This window comes from Melozone crissalis, unplaced genomic scaffold (genome assembly GCF_028551555.1).
Source record: "Melozone crissalis strain CALT ecotype California unplaced genomic scaffold, PUWL_Pcris_2 ptg000007l_1, whole genome shotgun sequence".
Classification (NCBI taxonomy): Eukaryota; Metazoa; Chordata; class Aves; order Passeriformes; family Passerellidae; genus Melozone; species Melozone crissalis.
Window position 1 is genome coordinate 2,270,727 of NW_026535785.1, and position 22,580 is coordinate 2,293,306.

Here is a 22,580-nt window from a genome sequence, read left to right on the forward strand (position 1 = left end):
ATCCCACCTAATTTTCCTTGATATTTCTCAATATAGGGCGTACAAGGGCAGGTTTTGGGGGAGGATGGGGATTCCCTCTCTGGATGGGGATCGCTCCCAGGGTGAAACGCCGGCCGTGTGCCACGGGAAGGGCTCTGGGGATCCATCACAGCATGGAGAACTCCTCTCTGATGGGGATCCCACCTAATTTTTCTCAACATAGGGCGCACAGGGACCGGTTTGGGGGGAGGATGGGGATTCCCTCTCCGGGTGGGGATCGCTCCCCGGGTGAAAGTCTGGCTGTGGAGGGTGGGTATCCCTCCCCTCCCCGTGTGAAACGCTGGCTCTGTGCCGCAGGAAGGGCTCCGTGAGCCAGCGCAGCGTGCCCGGGTGGCACCGGGAGCTGTTCCCGGCGCAGCCGCGCGTGGGCACCGGGAGCGCCGGAGCTCCGCACGGAGGGAGGGAGGGAGGGAGGGAAGGAAGGAAGGAGGGACAGCAGCGTCCCCGCGTCCCTGCATCGCCCGTCCCCGGCCTGCCGGATGCTGCCGGGGCAGCGGCGAGCCGAGGCGCTGCGGGGCTCCCGGCTGCAGGTAAGGGAGGATGAGGATGAGGATGAGGATGGCGATGGCGCCGTGACCCCGCCTGGGGACAGGCCTGCGCTTGGCTGGGCTTTAATCCGTTTTTCTGACCCCATATCCCGCTCGGGAAGGGATACCCCGCTTTTTTTGTCCCAGCTGGTTTTGGGTTCAGCATCCAGGGGGTGCAGCCATCGTGCCCGGGTGCTCCCGGTGTTCCTGGGCTCCGTTTGCAGCCCCGGCTCCATCCCGGTGTCCCCCGGCTCCATCCCGGACCCTCCCTCCGGCGCTGGAAGCAGAATTTCCCATTTCCCATGGGAATGGGGGGCTGAGGGTGGTCGGGGCAGGGAGCACCCTCCAATCCACGCGTGTGCTTTTTGGGGGGATCATTTCCAAAACACAGCCTGGTACATCCCCCGGGAGGAATTTTAGCCAGGTAAAAATGGGAATTGCGGAATAAATCGCCCCGTTTTGGGGTTCCCTGGGGATGCGGCCGTGGCTGTGTGGGAGCTGCGAGGCTGCGGAGTGTGAAAGGAGAAACCGCAGCTCGCACAAAAGCCCGGCTTGCGCAGCTCGGGTTTATTAAAGGGCCATTTAATTCTCCTCGCAAGGCGGATGGGGAGCTGCCATCTGGTGTCTGATGGCAGCGGGGGAAAGGGAAAGGCGCTCGGGGAAGGGAAGCAGGGCAAGCTGGGAGCTCGCCGGGCTCGGGTGGCCGGGAAATGGCTCCGGTTCGAGGGCTGGGTGATGGTTTGGGAGCGCTCCGTGCGAGCCAAAGCCGGGCTTGGGAAGGGGAAGGATCCGCCTGGATCTCCCAGCGCTGGGGTTGGGAGAGGAGGTGATGATGGGGAATAGATCCTCTAAACCTACACGTATCGCACGCCAAAATCCTCCCTTGTCAGGGACTGGGGTCCCGGAGGGGGCTCAGGATGGGCTGGGAGCTGACTCTGGCATGCACCGAGTGTGTGCGGTCTCTGCCCCGCTTGGCACCGCTCTCAGGTACCCCCTGGCATGCAGGGCATTATTTTAGGGGGTCGCAGAGCTGTGGGCAGGGTTGTGCCTTGGCCCGGGCACAGCCGGAGCCGCCCCGATAAAGCCGGGAGCGCATCCCGGCCCCGGGATCTGCGCCCAGCCCAGCGAGGGGAATTTGGGCTCTGCAAAGCGCCAGGATGAGTTTAAACGAGGAGGTTTGTGTGTTTAAATCCAGCGGGGCGCTGGGAGCGGGGTAAGCGCGGTACCCCCGGATCTGGGGCGCGTTTGGGGCTCTGGCACGGAACGGGTCCGTGCCCTGTGCCGGTGTGTTCTGCCCGGGGCAGGGACACGGGAACAGGACTGACCAGTTCCCGGCGGGACACACGCTGTTCCCGGCCGGCACACCGAGTTTCCCTTGGCAGGCGCTCACTCGGCCGTGCCCAGGGTGCCCTGCAGAGCCCGGCCGGGCTGGCACAGCGCGGGGCAGAGCGGGTGTCCCCGGCAGTGCCACTCCCGTGCCAGACCCGTGCCAGACCCGTGCCAGGGCGCTGCAAACCCCCGGGGTGGATGGGCCAAGGGAGGGTTTCCAGGGAGGGCCGCAGCGTGGAGGAGTGCCAGCAGCGAGCAGTGGCGCTCTGCCAGCCCCCGAGCAGCGGTGACACCAAAAATCCCTCCCAGAGTGTCCCCGGGGCTGCCTCCTCTGCAGGCATCAGCGTTCTGCCCCCTTTCCTGCAGCCTGGGAAGGGTTTGTGCCCTGGCACAGCTGGCACAGAGCCGTGGGATGGGTTGGCATCACCTGTGCGGCAGCACGGGGCACAAACCCTGCCCTGGCCGGGGCCAGGTGCTGCCCAGGTGAGCATCCCTCGCCCCCGCACAGCAGCGGGGTGCAGCAGCCCTGGCACGGATGCAGGAGCCCTGGCACGGGTGCAGGCAGCCCTGGCATGGATGCAGGAGCCCTGGCACGGGTGCAGGCAGCCCTTGGCATGGACACAGTGCCAGGGCTCTCTGCAGAGCTCTGGCTCTGCCCAAACGAGCAGAGTTGTCCCCTCTGTGCTGCCAATTCGAGTCCTGCAGCAACATCGGTTGTGGCTTTTCCCCTTTTCGTGAGCTGAGTGCCCCCAGGGGCTCTCAGAGCTCCTGCCCTCTGTGTCTGGGTGCCAGCCTGCAGGGATGAGGCCAGGAGGAGGCAGGCAGCGGTTTCTTTGCTTTAATTACAGTTTTTAGTCATCCCTGACAGCTCCAGTCTCCGTGCAGGATGCAGAGTGTGGGTTGGAGCAGTGTCACCCACAGCCGAGCTGATAACAGGGATTATTATCTCAGTTTGTCACCCAGCTCTGGGGACAGGCTGGGAGCAGAGCATTGGGCTGGAGAGAGAGGAGAGCTGGGACACAGCTTGGCCAAACCCTGCTCCCCACTGGGATTTCCACTGGATTGGATCCCATTGCCCAGGTGTGAATCGCTGAGGCCCCACAGCAAACCTGACCTCAGCACCTGGAAAAATCCCCCAGGGGAAACTTCAAACCTGACCTCAGCACCTGGAAAAATCCCCCAGGGGAAACTCCGTGCAGGGCTTAGGGATGCTGGGAGATCCAGCCAGGAATGCTGGATTCAAGGGCAGGCCATGGATAAAAGCTGCTTGTACAATGTGCAGCTGTAGGTGAATTATTCACATCTACCCCAGCATTTCTTTTTAGTAAAAACAGGTTTTCCAAAGTTTCAGGGCACCATGGTTTTCCTGTGGCGTTCCCAGCATGGCTTCAGCACATTCATGGATTTTATTCCTGAGCTGATGCCTCCACTTGTCTGGTTGAGCTTCATGGTTAAAGTCAGAACTGCTGAATTTCAGGATGATGCTGGAGCTCAGGATGATGCTGGCGCTCATGATGTTGTACCAAGGCTGCCAAGCAGCCTAAAAGTCCCTTTTTATTGCAGAACCCTCAATTACTGTCAGACTTGACCCAGCCAGGCATGGAACCCCCCTGGGCCGTGCTGGGATGTGCAGCTGAGCTGATGGTGCCAGCTGTGGGATCTGAGGCTCTCATTTGGAATTTTGGCTACTCCTCCCCTGGATTTGTCTTGCTGGAGCAATGAGGAGGTTGGGGAGTGGGGACAGGGCTGGTTCTGCAGCTGGTTTTGGGTTTGAAGCTCTTCTGTGCTCTGTGCTGAGAACCTTTGGGTGAGCCTGGGCAGCTGCCAACGCCTTGGGACACCTTGGTGGCCTTCACTCAAGGGCAGGGCTTTACCATGAGCTGGGCAGTGAGGGGTTAAACCTTTCCCATCCCCCTGTGAGCAGGATGCACTCCTGGGGCTGCTGGGCTGGACTCCAAGTCCTCCTTCCCATGTGCCAGGGCCTCACCACAAGAATTCCCTCCCAATGTCCCATCCATCCCTGTCCTCTGGCAGGGGAAGCCATTCCCTGTGTCCTGTCACTCCATGCCTTCATCCAAAGTCCCTCTGCAGCTCTCCTGGACCCCCTTTAGGTACTGGAAGGGGCTCTGAGGTGTCCCTGGAACCTTCTCTCCATCAGGGACTGCAGCTGCTGTGGGAGTGGGAAGGGATGGACGGATGGATGGATGGATATGGATGGATGGATGGATGGATGGATGGATGGATGGATGGATGGATGGATGGATGGATGGATTAAGGGAGGGATGGACAGTTGGATGGATGGATGGATGGATGGATGATGGATGGATGGATTAAGGGAGGGGTGGATGGATGGATGGATGATGGATGGATGGATGGATGGATGGATGGATGGATGGATTAAGGGAGGGGTGGATGGATGGATGGATGATGGATGGATGGATGATGGAGGGATAGATCCATGGATGGATGGATGGATGGATGGGGAATGGATTAAGGGAGGGATGGATTGATGGATGGACAGTTGGATGGATGGAGGGATGGATGGATGGATGGATGGATGGATGGATGCATGTCCCTGCAGCTGGAGGGGTGCTTTGGGATGGGTCACACTGCCAGGGCACGGAGCCAGGCTGCAGCTGGCTGCATCCCCATGGGAATGGGAACACTGCCAGTCCCTGCTGTGCTGCAGCCTTGGGTTGCTCTCTCTCGGGAGCCAAACTCTGCCCAGCTCCTGGGGCTCAGCAGTGTCCCTGGGGCTCAGCAGTGTCCCTGGGAGCAGCTTTAGGCGTGTGCCAGGGGCTCAGTGTGAGGGAAGCTGGCACAGAAGCTGCCAGCCGAGGTGGCTGCAGGGCTTCTGCCACCCCAGGTGACTTTTCTCTCTGTCCCTGCTGTCCCAGCCACTCAAGGAGCTGTGTTTTCCTCACTGTCCTGTGCCCCACAGGACCCCTGGAGGAGAGGAGGAGGAGGAGGGGGATGCTGCTGAAGAGCAGCTGCTCCTGCAGCCCTGGGTTGTTTTCCCACTCTGCTGTGCTTGGTGAAACACGTCAGATCTGCTTTCAGCCTGATCTGTTTGTCTGATGAGCTGGACATCAGTCCTTTGGGGGATTTCTGCTCTGGGGGTGCTTGCCTGTGTCCTGGGATCAGTTCCCTGTGTCAGTGTTGCTGTCGTGGTGCCCTGGGTTTGTCACTGTCACCTGTGCTGCTGGCCCTGCTCCTGTCCCGCCTGTGCCTGGATGCTGCAGTGTGTGCTGGGTTTCAGACACTACAATTCACCCCCTCCTGGGGCAGAAACACCCTCAGGGAGTTCTCTGTGACTCTCTGACACAGGAGCAGCTTCAGGGTGGCCTTGTCTTTGCCTCCTTTGTCCAGGATGGGCACGTGCTGGAGCATCCCCGTCCATCCCCATCCCTGTGCTCTCTGTACCTCCCTTGCAGGACCTTTGCAATCTGGGGTGTCAAACCCCTCAGCTGCAGTCCAGAGCTCTGTTTCCTCATCCCATTCCAGTTCCTGTGGTGTCTCACATCCCCCTTCCATTCCCAGCTCAATGTGTGTTAAACTCCAGGATGCTCCACCCCAGGATGATCCCATTTCCCAACGGGGTCAGACAGAGCCCTGAGCAGAGAGAGGCCGGGGACAGGAGGATGCCAGGGCTGCCCTGGAGGGCCACCAGTGTCCTGCCAGCTGCTGGCTCCTGCCAGCCCAGTTCTGCCCGTCAGGCCACGAGGTGTCACATCCCAAATGTGACACATGGAGCTGAGGCTCCGGTTGTCCCTTTTCTGGGCTAAAGGATGGAAAACCCTCTCGAGCGGTGCCAGCAGCGTGTGAGCATTTCATGGGATTGCTGATTCACGTGGCTGCTGGAGAGGAGCCAGCTCTGTCTGTCCCTGCATTGTGGACAAACATCTTGGGGACATTGTGGGTGGTGGCCTTGCCCAAGCTCCATGGTGGTGGCTCCCCGGGGTCCTGTCCCCACTTTTGTCCTCCTTGTGCCTTTCAGATGTGCTGTGGTAACCCGTGCCCTGCCAGCAGCTCCTGCCTGCCTTAGCCAGCGTCCTGCCAGCCATGGCCTCAGCGCCCCAGTGAGGGACAAAAGGACGAGGAGAGAGTGTCCCCAACAGTGCCACATCCCCTGGGACAGCCATGGAGGCCCCTCTGGATGTGCCTGTAGGGAACCTCATTGACTTTGACAGCGAAACGCCCGCCTGTGACCCCTCAGAGCCGGCTCCCGCTGCCCCCAGTGACAACGGCCACCGAGGGGATGACAACGGTGACACGGGGGACACAGGGGACGTGGCTGCGGAGGAGAGCGATGCCACCGAGTCGGCAGACAGCGAGAACGACATGGGGGGCTCTCCCCAGCACTGGGGCGGCCCCCGGCGCTCCTCGTCCAACGAGTCCCTCTCGTCCGGCCAGAGCGCGGAGTCGGCGCCGCGGGACGAGCGCAGGGAGTTCATGCGGGGTTACGTGGAGAAGATCTTCACTGGGGGGTGAGTGAGCAGGGCCAGGCACATCCCTCAGGATAGACGTGGATCTGGCTGCTGTCCCACCCCAGGAGCAGCAGTTTGTCCTTCCCACCATGGCGCTGGGGGGACGTAGTTTGTGATGGTGATCGCTGGGGTCTGAGGATGAGGGAAGGGATGAGGATCTGACTTCATGTTTCAGAAGGCTTGATTTATTATTTTATGATATATATTTTATTAAAACTGTACTAAAAGAATAGAAGAAAGGATTTCATCACAAAGCCAGCTAAGAATAGAAAAGAAAAGAATGATAAAAAAGGCTTGTATCTCAGCCAGTGTCCGAGCCAGCTGGCTGTGATTGGCCATTAATTAGAAACAACCACACGAGACCAATCACAGATGCGCCTGTTGCATTCCACAGCAGCAGATAACCATTGTTTACATTTTGTTCCTGAGGCCTCTCAGCTTCTCAGGAGGAAAAATCCCAAGGAAAGGATTTTTCAGAAAATATCATGGCTGCAGTGGCTTTTTCCTTGCACTCCTCTCCTGGCCACATCTCCCACCCCCAGCTTCCCTCCCTTCTCTGTCCCCATTCCCATGCCAGGGGCTCCCTGTCCCCATCCCCTCTCCCCACGGATGCTCAGGGCAGTGCCAGTGGCCCACACGTGCCCAGGGACCCTGTGGCAGCCCTTGGCTGTGCCCCCAGCCCTGCGTCCCCCAGCTCCCCGTGTCAGGCTGGATGCAGCAAATGGAGCGTGAGGAGCAGCAACAGGGCTTGGTTTTGCTCTGGGGCTCCCTGCCTGTCTCTGGAGCTCAGTTTCTGCTCACGCTGTCCTTGGCTCTTCCCTTCTCTCCCTGCCTTTGGTTTCCCTCCTGCCAGGGAGGGAGAAAAGAGCAGCACAAGGCGAGGGATGACAAAATGGATGCTGTTCTCCTCCTCTTCCCCTGCCTTCCTCCAGCACCAGCATGCTGATGCCAAGAGGGGGTGCAGGTCACATCCTTGGCTTTAATGATGTTTTTTATTCTTTCCCTGCTGCAGAGAGGATTTGGACCAGGAGGAGAAGGCCAGGTTTGGGGAGCTGTGCAGCAGCGAGGACGGGAAGGGCAGGGAGTGGTTTGCCAGATACGTGAGCGCCCAGGTAAGGGGAGAGCTGGGGAGAACAGGGATCCTGCAACAGCCTCAGGGCAGGGGGCTTGAATCATACCCCAGAGAATTATTTTTGGAGAGCAGGAACTCAAGGAAAGTGAGGAACCACAGACAGGAGTGAATAAATGCATTTTGAGCAGTTAAATGCACCCTTGGTGCAACGTGGGAGAGAATTCACTCGGTTTATTTAAAATTAAACCCCACCAGCACTCAGACACATCCCATTCCTTAAAAAAAAAAAAAAAAAACCCAAACCCAGACAGGCACAACGCTGAATCTGAGGGGAATCTCAGCCATGAGGGCTCTTTTCCCTGGCCATGGGGAGGGTCCTGGGGGGCTGTCCCTGTGCTGTGTGATACCTGGGCTCTGTCCCTGTGCTGTGTGAACCCTGGGCTCTGTCCCTGCTGCTGTTGAACCCTGGGCTCTGTCCCTGCAGCGCTGCAACTCCAAGTGTGTCTCAGAGCAGACCTTCTACCGCCTGATGCAGTCCTTCGCCCTCGTGCTCTTTGAGTAAGTCCTGGGGGCCCTCTGGGGCTTGGTGGGAACTGGAGACCAAACTGAAGGGTCCAAAAGGCCCTGAGGGCAGAGCTCTGTGGGCTCCCATCACGGGGTGTCCTCACTGAGCCCTCCCTCCGTGCCAGGTGTCACCAGATGGACGATTTCAGCCCTGCCAAGAACCTCATGACCATGTGCTTCACCTATTACTACATAGGTAAGGGAGCCTGCACCCCTCAGGGGGCTCTGCTGCTGTGAAATGTGTCCTGTGCATGGGGAAGGTGATGGAGGGGTGGAAAAGAGCCCAGAATGCATGCAAACCTGGCAGAGCTCCTGCTGGGGGGGAGAGGCTGCTCTGTGCTCAGGAATATTTGTGTGTGACAGCCCCCAGGGTGGGATGTGAGCACCCCAGCCCAGAAGCATTCTGGTTTATTGTTTGGTGTGCTGCTCCTCCACGAGGAGGGTTGGATTTTCTGTCCAAAAGGGGAGTGGGGAGGATAAAAATAAAAACCTCCAGGAACTGGGATGGGAAAGAACCCAGAATCCATGCAAACCTGGCAGAGCTCCTGCTGGGGTGGTGATGCTGCTTTGTGCTCACTTCTAGGCAGGAATATTTGTGTGTGACAACCCCCAGGTGATCCCAGCCCAGAAACACCTTGGTTTATTGTTTGGTGTGCAATGGCTGCTCCTCCACAGGGGGGCTGGATTTTCTATCCAAAACGGGAGTGAGGAGGATAAAAATAAAAACCTCCAGGAGCTGGGATGGGATCTGGGGTGCTCCCATCTCCTGGTGGTGCAGCCTGGGCCTGGATGCAGGTCCCCAGCAGCTGGCAGCACTCAGGGCCGCGTGCCCACTGAGCTCCTGGCACATTTTCCCCAGGGAAGCCCCAGGCCCTGCCCCTGGAGGCCAAGGAGAAGCCCACGGGCAGCATCGACTCGTACCTGAAGTCAGCCAACACGTGGCTGGCTGAGAAGAAAGACATTGCAGAGAGGCTGCTGAAAAACACCTCAGCCAAGACAGAGAACGTCAAGGGCTTCTTCGGGGGCCTGGAGACCAAACTGAAGGGTCCTGGCAGCAAAAGGAGCGAGTGGGTACCACTCCCTTGGGGGGCTGGGCTGGCACCATGGGGTGTGGGGCCACCGTGGGGCTGCCACGGCCACCAGAGCCTGGTCCCATCCTCAGTCACTGTCACCTCATGGGCTGGGAGGCCTGCTTCCCTTGGCCATTGTCCTGATTCCTCCTGATTTGTCTCAAAACTGAGACTGCCACGGAGTTTTGTGGTTCCAAGCTTGAGCATCATCTCTGTGCTGAGGGGAGGGATGTCACTGTTTCACTGTCTCTTTGTCAGCTTTCTGGCCCTGGGTGGCATGGGATCAGGCGGTCTCTCAAATGAGGTTCCCTCTGCCAGGGGGCCATGGGCTGTTGGGGGGTACAGGATTTTTGGAGCTGACATTGATTTCTTGTGCCACAGAGAAGGTGAGGACAAACCAAAGGAGAAGCTGAAGAAGACAGGTGAGTGCAGCCAGCACTGATGAAATAGGAATGGCCAAGGCACCCCTGGGGAAGGAGAGAGGGGTGGAAAGGCTGGAATCCCTTGGGATTAGGTTTGAAATTCCAATCACAACTCTCATCCTGTGAGGGTCTTGTCCTCAGTGCCACAGGCTGCAGAGGTTTGGGCACCCACTGTCCCTGGGCTTTGGTGGTGCAGCAGTCTCCCCCAGCACCTGTGAGTGCTCCCAAAGTGTTTCAGTCCCTCCAGGGTCTTCCTGGGACATCCCTGCCTTCCTCAGGGCTGATCCCTGCCCTCCAAGGGCACTCAGAGCTGCTCCTCCCATTGCAGGGATGTGTTTGGTTTGCAATCCATCCCATTGCTCAGCCACCAAAATGCACACGTGGGTGGGAAGCTGGGAGTCCCTCAGGTGCTGGTGTGTGACTGTGTGTCCCCACAGTGTCCCTGCAGAGCCCAGAGGAGGAGAAGAAAGGGGAGAAGATCTACCTGTACATGCACCTCAAGCAGCAGCCGATCTGGTAAAGCCCCTGGATGAGCTGGCCCTGCCTGGGGAGGGTCTGTCCTGCTGTCCGTGTGTCCAGATGGTCACCAGTGCCCCTAACAGAGCTGGCCTTGGCTTTGGCACGTCCCTTGTGCTAATGGGAGAGTGTGTTTGCAGCCACCAAAGGGCTGGTGCAGAAATCTGCCAGGTTTGTTGGGCCCACCCTGACCCTTGGGAGGACTCAGGGACAAGATGGGTGAGACTGGGGAATCCTGGAGTGGTTTGGGTTGGCAGGGACCTTAAATCCCATTATTCCATGCCATTATTCCATCCCATTATTCCATCCCATTATTCCATGCCATTATTCCATCCCATCCCACCCTGCCATGGCAGGGACACCTTCCACTGTCCCAGGCTGCTCCAAACCCCATCTAACTTGGCCTTGGACACTTCCAGGGATCCAGGGGCAGCCACAGCTGCTCTGGGCACTCTCTGGTACCCAATTACCAATCCCAATTAGCCATTCCCAGCATTCCCTCCCTCCCTGCAGGCACAACCTCCGTTTCTGGAACGCCGCCTTCTTCGACGCCGTGCACTGCGAGCGCAGGAAGAGATCCCCCACCACCAGGTAGGGCATGTCCCTGTGGGAAAAGGACACCCTGTGTCCCCTCCAGCCCCCCAGGGAGCTCCCCCCAACAGCCCTGGGCTCGTCCAGCCCTGGGGAAATGCTCTGATTTCCATCCCCACTGGAATCCTGCCGGGAGAACTGGGCAGTGCTGGTGAGATCTGCAGCCTGGCAGGGCTTTGGGAGCAGGAATGGGGTTCTTGCTTCTTGTGCAGCATTTTTGGGGGAACCAAACCCTAGAGATGTGCCCAGAAATCCCAGCCAGGGCTCGGGCTGCTGGTGCTGAGTTTGCCAGCAGGGAGGTGGCAAACTGGGTCTGGGAGGTGCTCGGTGCAGCCACCAGGATGGGGGGGATGTCCCAGCTGTCCCCAGGAGCAGCCAGCAAGGAGAGAAGCTGGGGATGGTGACACTGCCAGACCCCAAAACTGGGATAAACCTTCCAGGGAAGGGGCTGCTCGTGTCAGGGGGTGCAGAAGTGGGTGAGACACCCACCGAGCTTGTGCCCGTCTCTCGCTGCACCCGGAGCTGTGTGAGGGCTCCGGCCTCTCCCTCCTCTCCTGGCAGCAGTTTCCCACTCCCAGCCAGCCCCTCCCGCTGTCTGCGCAGTGCCTGAGGCTCTGAGCTCTCCCTGGAGCCCTGGAGCTGCCCCTTTCCCCATCTCAGAGCTCTGCCAGCCCCCTCTGTGTCCTCCAAACCCCGAGCTGAGCGCAGCAGCCCTGGCTCACGCCCCGGGATGCTGTGCCAGGCTCAGCTCTCAGATCAATCCCTGTTTTCCCCTTTATTGCTTTCCTTTTCTTCTGTCAAGCAAGCAGGGAAGAGCCTGCAGAGCAGCAGCGTGGCCATAACTGCATTTGCTCTGATTAAGCCCCAAATTAGCAGCAGCAAGTGCCTCACAAGGACAGACGCCACCGGCAGCTGCTCCCTGCTCCCGGTGCCTCTCCCAATTAATCTGATGGCTGAGCTGGAGCAAGCCTGGCTGACAAAGGAGCTTTGGGAGCTGCAGCCTGGAGAATCCTGTGTGTCTCAGGGGGTTGGGAGGTGGTGGTGGTGGTGACCCCCCCCCGAGTCATTGGAGAGGATGCAGAGTCCTTACAGTGAGCTGAGGACTGAAATCCCTGCTGGGATTGGGGCTGGGTTTGGAATTCCAGGTCGGCCCATGGCCATGGCAGATGTTCAGGAGATCCATGAGGATGGGGCTGAGGCCACCTCTGTGCTGGGGTGGCCAGGACATCTCCGGGGTGACCAGGACATCTCTGGGGTGACCAGGACATCTCCGGGGTGACCAGGACATCTCTGGGGTGCCCGAGCTTTGTCCTTTGCGAGACCTTTGGGGAGGATTTTCCTCCTCTGCGTGGGGAGGGCAGGGGAGGGTGGGGAAGGAATCACAACTAAACTCCTCTTTTTCTCTCTCTTTCCTCTCTCTCTCTGCCTCTAACAACCTTCTTCCATCTCCTCCTCTCTCCGTTCCCCCCGCCCCTGTGTCTTGCATGTCCTTTTCTCGCGCCTCCTTTGTGGGCCCCGTTTCTGCCGCCGCTCCAGAGGGAACCCTGGGGAGGAAGAGGAGAAGAGGTGTGTCTGTCCTTCCCTGTCCTTCCTCAGTGTCCACAGGCTCCCTTCAGGTCCAGATGCTGCCCTGGGGACGGGGGGATGTGTTTTGGGGGGCTCTGCAAGGCCCTTTCTCCATGGAGGTTTGAGCGTGAGCATCGCCCTCCCCAAGGGCCTGAGGGGTTTAGATCGGCTCCTCTTTCATGTGGCTCTTGAAAAGGAGCCTGAATGGTTTCAAGCTGTGATATTTCTCTGGGAACATCCCTCTGGGCAGGTTTTGGGCATGAACTGAGTCTCTTTGTGTGGAAAGCGTCCCCCTCTCCTGTCCTTCCTGCTTGCTCCTGGCTTCTGCTGCCACTTAGAGGTGCTGGGGATCCTTTGCCAGCTGGAAAAGCTGCTCCTTTTCCATTTTTAATGCGCTTTTCTGCTGCCATCCCTTAACAAAATTAAAACTGCAGATGGGGAGGGCTGCATGTCACAATTGGGAGCGTGTTCTTGGGGCCACGAGCTGGGAGCAGTCACTGCTCATTTGGAGTGAGGGGAATGGGGGCAAATCCCTCCAGGTGATGGCATCAGCAAGGGGATGAGGAGTTTTGGAAGCCTGGCAGTGAATTTTCTGTGTGGCTGAGGGATGTCCTGGCTGAGGGATGGTGTAAATGTCACTGCTGGGGTTTGCTGCTGCTGGAAGAGAAAGGAGTTGATGGAAACTTCTCAGCACTTCCAGGCACAGCAAGGCTTCCCTGGATACCCCAAAATCCAACCCCACAGCCCAGGGGGTTCCTCTCCCCTGTTCCTGTCCTGCTGGTGAAGATCAAAGGCTTTGAGTGGAGCCACATGTGGGTTTTCTCCCTTCCCAGGCATGTTACTCTCCAGTAATAAGCCAGAAACACGGCCAGATTTTTTTGTAGGGTACTTTGATAATGTTTTTTCTCCCTTCTTCCTTCCTCCAAAACATAAAAAGGCAGGAAAAAAAGAGTTACAAACATGCCTCTTCTGTAAGTGAGCCAGTGGGGTCTGTGAAGTTTTGCTTCCAGATTTCAAAGCCCCTTAATTCGATTCTTCCCCTCTCCTTTCAGCCTCTGCATTTGGCTGTGGGTTTTATTTGTTATCCTAAGCTTTATCTGAGAGAAATTACACCTTCTTTTATTTAAAAAATTTCCCCTGAAACATGTTGTGTGCATTTCCAGAGCCCTGTAAACAATGAGCTGCTGGCTCAGCTCAGCACTTTGCACATCTGGGTTGGGGTGATTTAGTGGGGACTGGCTCCCTTTGTGGGGTCAGCCTGTCTGACCACCCATTTTCTCCCAGTTCCAGCCACACTGGGGCCGAGCCAGCATCTCTGAATTTTGGGTGAGATCTCCCATATCTCAATTTCCCCCCCAGCACAGCTCTCTCCTCCTGCTTGCTGTTCTGCCCAGCTACCAGTGTCCCTTCTTCTCCTGGTGTTCTCCTCTTCCTTCTCCTCCATTTTTCTTCTGCCTATCCCTGTTTCTCCTCGCTTCTCCTCCTCCTGTCCTTGGCTGTGACCTCACCTGGTTCTCGGGAAGGGGCTGCCTTCACCCTGGAGCTGTAGTTTCCCTGGCATGTGTGCACCGAGCCCTGCTGCCACCACCCCAGGGACATCCCTGTGGCACAGGCTTCATCCCCGGGGTGGGGACTCTGCCCCTGCCCAGAGCTGGCTGCAAACACCCAGAGCTTCAGCCCCTGCAGCCCTGAAGGTGCTGCGGCAGCTGCAGGGAGCCAGAGTGGGGCCAGGGCAGCCTCAGGGCACTGCTGGCCCGTGGGGATGGGTATGGGAGCTCCTGTCTGAGGGGGGGGTATGTTTGGGGAGCACCTTGGCAGGGATTTGGGGAGTTGGAGATGAGGAACAGCTGCCTGGTGTCCCCCTGTCACCCTCCCCTAGGCTGGGGGGCTTCAGCAGAGCCCTGCTGGGATGGCCACCCCTGCTTCCTCCCCGTGCCCATGGTGAGCTCTGTGCTGGAGGGACCAATGCTCTTTTTAGCTCTTAATCAGGGCCTTTCCAGGCAAAGCCAAGGCTGAATAAGGTTTTTTTTTTTCCTGGGGCATCTCTTGCTTTGCTCCAGGGCAGGAGCTCTGCAGATGGATCCATGCTGTGAGCTCATCCAACACCCAGGGGCTCTCCCGTGCTCCAAGGGGCTCTCGGTGCCTTCCTGTCCTCCAGCAGCGTGGCCCAGGGTGGGAGGAAGCAGGCAGGGGGTGCTGAGGTGGCAGTGGTGACAGAGTGGTGCCAGACTGGCCTGTTCCTTGCAGGGAGAAGTGGTGCCACATGACGCAGGAGGAGCGCGACGACAGCCTGCGCTTCAACGAGAACATCACCTTCGGGCAGCTGGGGTGAGCAGGGCACGGGGACCCCCCTGGGGACACCTCCCAGCTGCTCCCCCTCTGGGCACATCCCTTATGGGGCAGAGCATCTTTGATGCTTCTCCCTGGGACCACTCCTGTCCTTTCTGTTGAGCACCCAAAGGGACCGAGCTGAGCATCATCCCATGCAAGGGGCTGTGAGGGGGGGGAGGAAGGTGGGGGGAAGAAGGGGCAGCCTGGCCATTTTCTCACCCAGAACCTCTCTCTCCTCCCTCAGCACCTTCATCCACAACATGCTGGCCTTTGGCCTCAACAAGAAGCTCTGCAGTGACTTCCTGAAGAAGCAGGCGACCATCGGCAACCTGGACGAAGGTAGGGCAGAGCCCGGGGGATGTGCAGCTGGAATTCCGGAATTCTGGGGGGATGCAGCGTGGATGGGCTGGTTCAGCAGCCTCCCTGAGCCCTTCTCTCTCTCCTTCCCAGAGCAATACAAGCTGCTCAGTGACCACATCGAGCAGATGGCCCCGGAGTAGCCGCTGGGCAGAGGCGGAGACGGCGGCCGGCCAGGTGGGGAGGGAGAGGAGCCCACCCTGGGGCTACCTGAGACCGCAGCTGGGCTACCGACAAACCAAACCGCACCACGAGCTGCAATAAAACCTGCATGATCGTCCATCAAACTCTAGAGCTGCCCCAGGGCAGCCTGTAGACATAGGAGCCAAGCAGCCCCCGCCCTCGCCAGACCCTCCCGCCTCTGTTGTCGGAGTAGACGCTCCCAAAAGTGAATTTGGTTGGTTAAAAGGCAAAACAAAACACGAGGGGAAGGCAGGAAGAGCGTGGCAGTGCAGCCCCCAGGCGCTGTGTGTGCAGCACTCCCATGATGAGGGCTCTGGTGGTAAATCCAGAGGGGTCCAAGGCTGCCTTTCCCTGCTGGAGTCCCCTCGCTGATGCTGGAGGTGATGGCAGGGACCACAGCCAGGAGCTGGGGCTGCCCCCAGCCACCCCTCAGCGAGGTTCTGTGCTGTCTGCAGGGTGGCACCACTGCCTGGGGACATGGGCAGGGTGGCGCCTTGCTGGGGACAGAGGTGGGGATGGCAGAGCTCTGCTGCCACCCTCCCTGGGAGCTGGAGGGAAATCCTTCCCTTGGGAAGCCTTCACCGTGCTGCCTGTGTGGGTTTGCCCCTCTGGGCAGAGGCACAGCACTTTGCTCCATATCATTAGCCTGGATCAGTAGGAAAAAAGCCATGGCCTTGGGCAGGATTGCAGGCAGAGGCAGAGGAGCTCTGCCTGCCTTGGGAGGAGGTGACAAAACCTCATCCCTCTCCCTGCTGCCCTGTCAGTGCGGGGATGCTGCTGCGTTGTGACATTTCCCAAAGCCTCCCGGCACCCTGTGGCAGTAGATTAATGTCCTCCTTCCCCAGGCTGCTCCTCTCTGCCCCCTCCTTTGCTCCAGCTGCTCATCCATCAAACCTGAAGCAGCCCTGTCCAAAGGACACCTCCTGCTCTGCTCCAGGGGCTGCAGGTCTGTTTTATCCCTTGGACCTTGGCACGGTGTTTGCAGAGAGGCTGGGGACATGGGGACATCTCTGGGGACACAGGGACATCTCTGGGGACATGGGGACATCTCTGGGGACACAGGGACATCGCTGGGGACATCACTGGGGACATGGGCACATCACTGCTCCCCTGTGCAAGGAGCAGAAACGCCCAGCCAAGGATCCAACAGCCTCACCCAAAACCATCACCCTGAAACACGAGTCCAGGTTTCAAACAATCCCTTTTCCCTGTGCTGCCAGCTGTATCCCATAGGAAATAGCATAAAAGGATAATTTTCCCACCTAGCTCTTGGCTTCTGGTGTCATTTCCAAGCATCAAAGTGATGCTTTTACCTAAGCTGGGCTTCCCTTGCTGCTGGGGATGGGATCTGTGCTGGGTCTTGTGGGAAGGACAAATCCAGCACCAATTTTTCCTTGGCCATTCCCAAACCTGGGCAGAGCCACTGGAGAAGGGTTTTTGTTGGGGTCAGGGGCTGATGTTGGTCCCTCATTCCCAAAAACCCCTTCCTGCTGGATAAAATGTGCTGCACCATGAGCAGCTCCTGGAGCATCCCATCCCCGTGGCCTTCCCTGTCTCTGTCTCCACTCAGGTCTTTCCCAAATCCTCCCTCATTTCTTTATTATTATTATTATTATTTTTTCCAACATGAAAAGAAATGTTCAGCGCTGAAGTATATATATATTATTTGCATGTGTATTTTTCTATAAAAACAATTAAAATCCAATAAAAAATAGCCATAAACCCTCCCTGACTGGGACTGTGTGAAGGATGGGATGTGAGAGAGAGAGAGAGAGATTGGAATAAATTATCTTAGAAATTAATATTTTCTCTCAATTGTTGTTGTGTTTTTTAAGCAGATGGATTTTCTCCACATTGTTCGACCTCACTGGTCCCTGGTGCCTCCACCAGCTTCTCCCTTTTGATGATCTATTTTTTAATAGAGAAAAATTGTTGTACCTTTTACAGAGATATTCACATTTGCCCCGGAGCCAGAGAGGCACTTGAAGGAGATTTCATTTTTATTTTCTTTTCCCTTGTGCTTTCCATCTCTGCCAGCGGCCTCGGAGCTGATGGCAGAGCTGGGATCCTGCTCTGGCCTCAGGACATTTGATTTCAGTGTATTTAAAAATCAATTACTCAGTATTATCTTATTAAAAGAAAAGCTGTTCCCTTAGGTTAGCAGGCTGGGAATGTCACGTTCCAGCCAGGATTCAGAGCCCACGTCCCCTCAGGTCTCTGTGTGGCCAGGCTGAGCCTGTTCCTCGTCCTGCAGGGCTGGTTACTCTCTTGCTAGCCACGTTTTTCCGAGGAAGGAGCTTTCCCTGCTCCTTGTTTTTATTGTGCAGGAGGGAAACCCACCAGCCCCAAAGCTTGGGTGTTTTCCCTGGTGTTTTCCCTGGGTGTTTCCACTGCTCAGCTGTGGAAAACAAAGAGCCTGGGATCAGTTCTGTTCCCTCCACCTGCTGAGTTCCTTATCACCCGGCTGTGCCTGATAAGTTTGTGTGTATAGGAAGGGAGGGGCTTGTTCCTGAGGTATTTGCCCAGCTCCACGTGCCCTTTGCAGCAGGTGCCCCCTGGCACCTCCTTTTTCCTGGTTTTGCTGGTTGGGTGCTTAGAATCCTTTTGGGAGGCACTTTAGGAAGTGGGGATGGGATTTGGGGCTGCTGAATCCCAGCCTGGGAGGGTGTGAGATCCATGAATGACCGGTTACCCTGGAGCTGGGAGATCTCCTGAGCTCTGGGAAGTGCCAAGGGACAACATCCCTGTCCTGTTTGGGAAGTGCCAAGGGACAGGGATCATATCCTGCTTCGGAAATGCCAAGGGACAGCGTCCCTGTCCTGCTGGGGAAGTGCCAAGGGAGAACATCCCTGTCCTGCTGGGGAAGTGCCAAGGGACAGTGTCCATGTCCTGCTTGGGAAGTGCCAAGGGACAGCGTCCCTGTCCTGCTTCGGAAATGCCAAGGGACAGCGTCCCTGTCCTGCTGGGGAAGTGCCAAGGGACAGCGTCCCTGTCCTGCTTGGGAAGTGCCAAGGGACAGCGTCCCTGTCCTGCTCAGGTGGTGGCCATTGAGCCCATTTAGTCCTTACTGTTAAAAAGTTAAAAAGCGGTGTCACCACACCCAAGAGGGTCAGCTGGAGCCAGCCTCGGTTTAAGTCCCTGCAGGTGTGCCAGGGCAGGTGGGAATGCAGGAGGAGCCCCTGGAGCAGGTACTGGATGTCACAGGCACAGCCTGTCCCCTGTCCCCCTTCCCTGCCCGGTGTTAATTACACCGTTAATTACACCACGCAGCAGCTTTGGGAGAGCTGATCCACTCTGGGGTGATTCCACCCATCCATTAAAGGCAGGGTCAGCCCAGAGGCTGCTGCAGCTCTGCTCCTTCGAGGCTGAGCCCAGGGAGCCGCTCCCAGCCCCTCTCCCTCCCTCGGGAGGGATCAAAGGACGGCTGCTCGCCCGGCTCTGGGGCTTTTATTGCCTCTCTATTAAAGCTGTTAAAAATCTTCCCATTGTGGCAGTGTCTGGGAGTGATAAGTATTCATAACAGAGGGGATTCAAGATGGGTTTGGTTGTAAAAACACCTCTAAGCTGGCTGGATTTATGGCTGTTAAATCATCCCTCCTCTCATCTGTCACAGCCTTTTCAGATGTTCATCACTGAACAACAGCGGAGCTGGGGCCATAATTTGTGCTGCAGGAGGAGGGGAGTGCTCTCCACCAGTAACTGCCTCAGGATTTATGGAGACTTCTCCCAATCTTTTTTTTTTTCCCCTCAGCAGAAGAGGCTTTTCCTCTCTTTCTGCTGCTGCCAGCTTGTTCAGCCAGCTGGAGCCAGGGAGGGCCGGGCGGATTCAGGGCCCTGCCGGGAGGGCTGGCAGCAGCTTGCAGGGAATTTGGGGCTGGCCAGGATCTGCAACGCGGGGCTGTGCCTCTGCTGTGGGGCTGCATCCTCCCATCCTCCCCAGTTTGGGGGTGAAACTGGGAAAATCCCACAGATGCAGCTGGCAAAGAGTCCTGGAGTGGTTTGGGTGGGAAGGGAACTTAAAGACTTGCTGATTTTTGTAGGCTTGGAGGGGCTGGTTCATCAGGCTGTAAACCAGGGGCTCCCTGCCTGCTCTGGCAGCCTCAAGGGAAATTTCTGGAGATCTGGGATGACATTTAGAGACCTTCTCACTCACTGCACTCACCTGAAAGGCTGGAGCTGGGTGGGAGCCAGCACAACCCCCAAAATCAAGATGAGACAGAGCAGTCAGGGACATCTCAGGGGTTTGTTTTGTCCCAGCAAAAACCTTTCGCTTGGATATATTTTTATTTGGATTGTGTGAACATTTCCAGGAGTTGGGATTTTTTTTGGTCTTGCTAATTGCAAGGCTTTTTTTAATCTGTGTGAAAATAAAGATTCCAAGCTGAGTTGAGGAGTTTGAGTGGGAAGGGAATTCCATAATCCCATGGAGGCTCCATAGGATGCATTTATACCCCTGTAGCAGCTAATAATATATTGCTAATTGCCAATATTATTAAATCTACTTTATTATTATAAATAATTATATAATATTAATATATTATATAACTATATATAATATATTAATATTAGATAATTATTTTATATATTAATTATTATAATATATATTATATATAACTATATATATAATATATATAATATATTATATATATAACTATATATACTATATAGTATATATATACTATATATAACTATGTATAATAAAATATATATAAATATATATAACTATATTATTATTATATATTAATATATTACAATAATTATATAATTATTATAATATTAATAAATTTCTTTATTATAAGAAATAATCATAGTTTTAGGTTGTAATAGGTGATTGTACTACTGGATCTTGAAAGATAATATTGTAAATAGAATTTAATAGATTTAATAGATAATTTTTAGATAATAGATAATTTTTAGATAATAGATAATTTAATAGATAATGTAATCCCAACAGTAGAATTTATTGATGATTGTATTAACAGCTAACAGCAATTCCATAGATGCTGCTGCTTACAGGAGATGATAATAAATACTAATACAATAAACAAATATTACTAATTAATAATAAATATTAATAAAGCTAATAACCAGCCTCTGTCACTATGCTGAGAGGACAGAGGACAAAGGATGGTGACACCACAGGCCACTGCTGTCACCTGAGCCCTTGGGGTCCCCTGGACTGGACTGGCACTGTTGGGTCCATAACACCAAAGTGTCCCTTCCCATTTGGCCACAGCTCAGAAGAATTAATCCCCGTGTCCACATTTGATCCCACAATCAATTCATGGGAACACAAATGACCCCAAGGAACCCCTGTGTCCACATTTGGACAACCAATTAATGGAGACACACATTAATTAATGGAGACATAAATGACTTCAAGTAATCCCCAGATCAATTAAAAAATACTCCAATGACCTCAAATAACCCCTGTGAGCTGAAGTAACCCTGATCAGGGCCTCAAATGACCTCAAATGACCCCTGTGACCTGAAGTAACCCAGATCATGACCTCAAATGACCCCTATGACCTCAAGTAACCCCGATCAGGGCCTCAAATGACCTCAAGTAACCCCAAAGAGGGACTCGAAATGACCTCAAGTAACCCCTGGCTGAACGAAAAATGATAAAATGACCTCAAGTGACCCCAATGACCTCAAATGACCCCAATGACCTGAAGTAACCTCAATCATGACCTCAAACGACCCCTAAGACCTGAAATAACCTCAACCATGACCTCAAATGACCCCAATGACCTAAAATAACCCTGATCAGGCTCTCAAATGACCCCAAGTAACCTCTGTGATCTCAGGAAAATATAAAGAAGAGTTCCGTGCATAAAATCTCATTCCAGTGTTGTTGCTGAGGGAGGTTTGATAATAATTCTGCCATAAAGGCACTTTCTAAGCTGCCAAAGGGAGGCCAGGTCCTCCTTTCTCCAGCTTCTGCATTGGGCACTCCTCTGTAGAATTCCAAAGCGGTTCTTGCATGATAAAACATGTTTTTTATTTGTTAGGATGCACCGGTGTTTTATTATTACATTTAATGGGGAGTTCTGGGGGATCTTTACTTTCTGCAGATGCAGCCCATGGTTCCATGTGTAAACAGCAGAAAAGCTGCTGAACAGCAGAGCCGGCAGCCTCTGGGTCCTGGCTGGGATTTGTGCTCGGGTTCTGCTCTCCCAGGGAGGGCTCACCCTGCCCTGGGGCACCTCAACAGGCAGGGGCAGCGCCAGGGATGAGCGGGGAAAACATCTGAGAAAAAACCTGCTCTGACCAAGACTGGACTCCAATCTCTGGATTCAAGGAGTAACACAAACCCTTCTGCTTGAGGGAGCAAACTCCACAACACACCTTTCTATCCATACTTTATTTTCACTGCTTTTATTTTTTATTGTTGTATAGATTAAAAAAAAAAAACCAAAAAACAACTCCTGGAACTGCAGGCACTCTGCAAGGAGTAACAGTTAACCCTGGGCACAGGCTGAGCTGTGCAGGGACAGTCTGAAGGCAGAGTGAGCTGGTCTTAGGCCTGGGGTCTTCAAGGAGAAATGAGCAGTTGTTGGTTGCTATAAAGTTGTTTATTATTAATTTTATATATTTATTTATTTCTTTAAAATTTATTTTAATATACATATATATTTAATATATCATATATTTATCTATATATAAAAATATTACCTATAATAGATGTATTATATATTATGTATAATAATATATATTATATAATAAATAATACCTTAATATGCATATCTTTATATTACTATTAATTTAATATTTATTTATTTTAATATACATATATATTTCTATATAATAAATATTTACCTATATAAAAACATTACATATATCTAATATATAATATAATGTTACATATAGTAATATAGATTATATAATAAACATTACATTAATGTACCTATATTTATATATTATTAATTTTATAGATATTTATTCGTTTATTTTAAATTTATTTTAATATACATAAATATTTTTATGTATTATAGATTTATCTATATATAAAAATATTACATATAATACATGTATTGTATATATTGTATCTATTGTATATAATAATATATATTATAGAAGTAATATTCTATATAATTATATATTATTTAATTTCTATATGTATATATAATTTATTCTATAATATTTAATTTATTATGTAATATATAATTATATATAAATTATATGTATTTTTATATTGAAATTATTTTCTATAATTTTATATATGTATGTATTTTAGATATTATATAGTTCTATATTATTTATTATTTATTTTATTATACTATTTAATCTATTACATATTTATTATATATGAAGACGAAGAGTTCTATGTTTAAAAGTCCATACTAAATATTGAATTCTGTGCTAAAATCTTTCTGGCATGGAGTCCCAAGCAGAAGCTGCAGCTGCAGAGCCCCAGGTTCTGTGAGGAGCAGCAGCAGAATTTGTTCCCTGCACAGAGTCCAATGTCCTGAGCAGCAGCAGCAGGAACCACAGCCTTTTCTTCTTCTTTCTTCTTTGCTTCT

The 22,580-nt window shown here is 53.8% G+C and overlaps 1 protein-coding gene across 2 annotated transcripts; it reads left to right on the forward strand.

Annotated features, from left to right (window-relative positions):
• The first annotated feature begins 435 nt into the window (after positions 1 to 435).
• On the forward strand, positions 436 to 16,115 carry KIAA0513 (KIAA0513 ortholog). Of its 2 annotated transcripts, XM_054296281.1 has the most exons (13): positions 437 to 569; positions 5,893 to 6,382; positions 7,395 to 7,494; positions 7,939 to 8,012; positions 8,144 to 8,214; positions 8,878 to 9,085; positions 9,470 to 9,510; positions 9,948 to 10,026; positions 10,540 to 10,617; positions 12,154 to 12,183; positions 14,431 to 14,511; positions 14,759 to 14,853; positions 14,965 to 16,115. In XM_054296281.1, exons 2-13 carry the CDS (start codon positions 6,036 to 6,038, stop codon positions 15,012 to 15,014), a joined length of 1,254 nt encoding a protein of 417 aa, XP_054152256.1. In that variant the 5' UTR covers positions 437 to 569; positions 5,893 to 6,035; the 3' UTR covers positions 15,015 to 16,115. The 2 variants fall into 2 exon arrangements, with proteins under 2 accessions (XP_054152257.1, XP_054152256.1); XM_054296282.1 differs by lacking the exon at positions 12,154 to 12,183 and having other exon boundaries at positions 436 to 569.
• Positions 16,116 to 22,580: the final 6,465 nt, after the last annotated feature.

Coding starts and splice junctions, on each gene's coding strand:
- KIAA0513 (XM_054296281.1), top strand. CDS start 6,036: ATGGAGGCCCCTCTGGATGTGCCTGTAGGGAACCTCATTGACTTTGAC. Junction 10,027..10,539: donor CTCAAGCAGCAGCCGATCTG/GTAAAGCCCCTG, acceptor CCCTCCCTGCAG/GCACAACCTCCGTTTCTGGA. Junction 10,618..12,153: donor AAGAGATCCCCCACCACCAG/GTAGGGCATGTC, acceptor CCGCCGCTCCAG/AGGGAACCCTGGGGAGGAAG.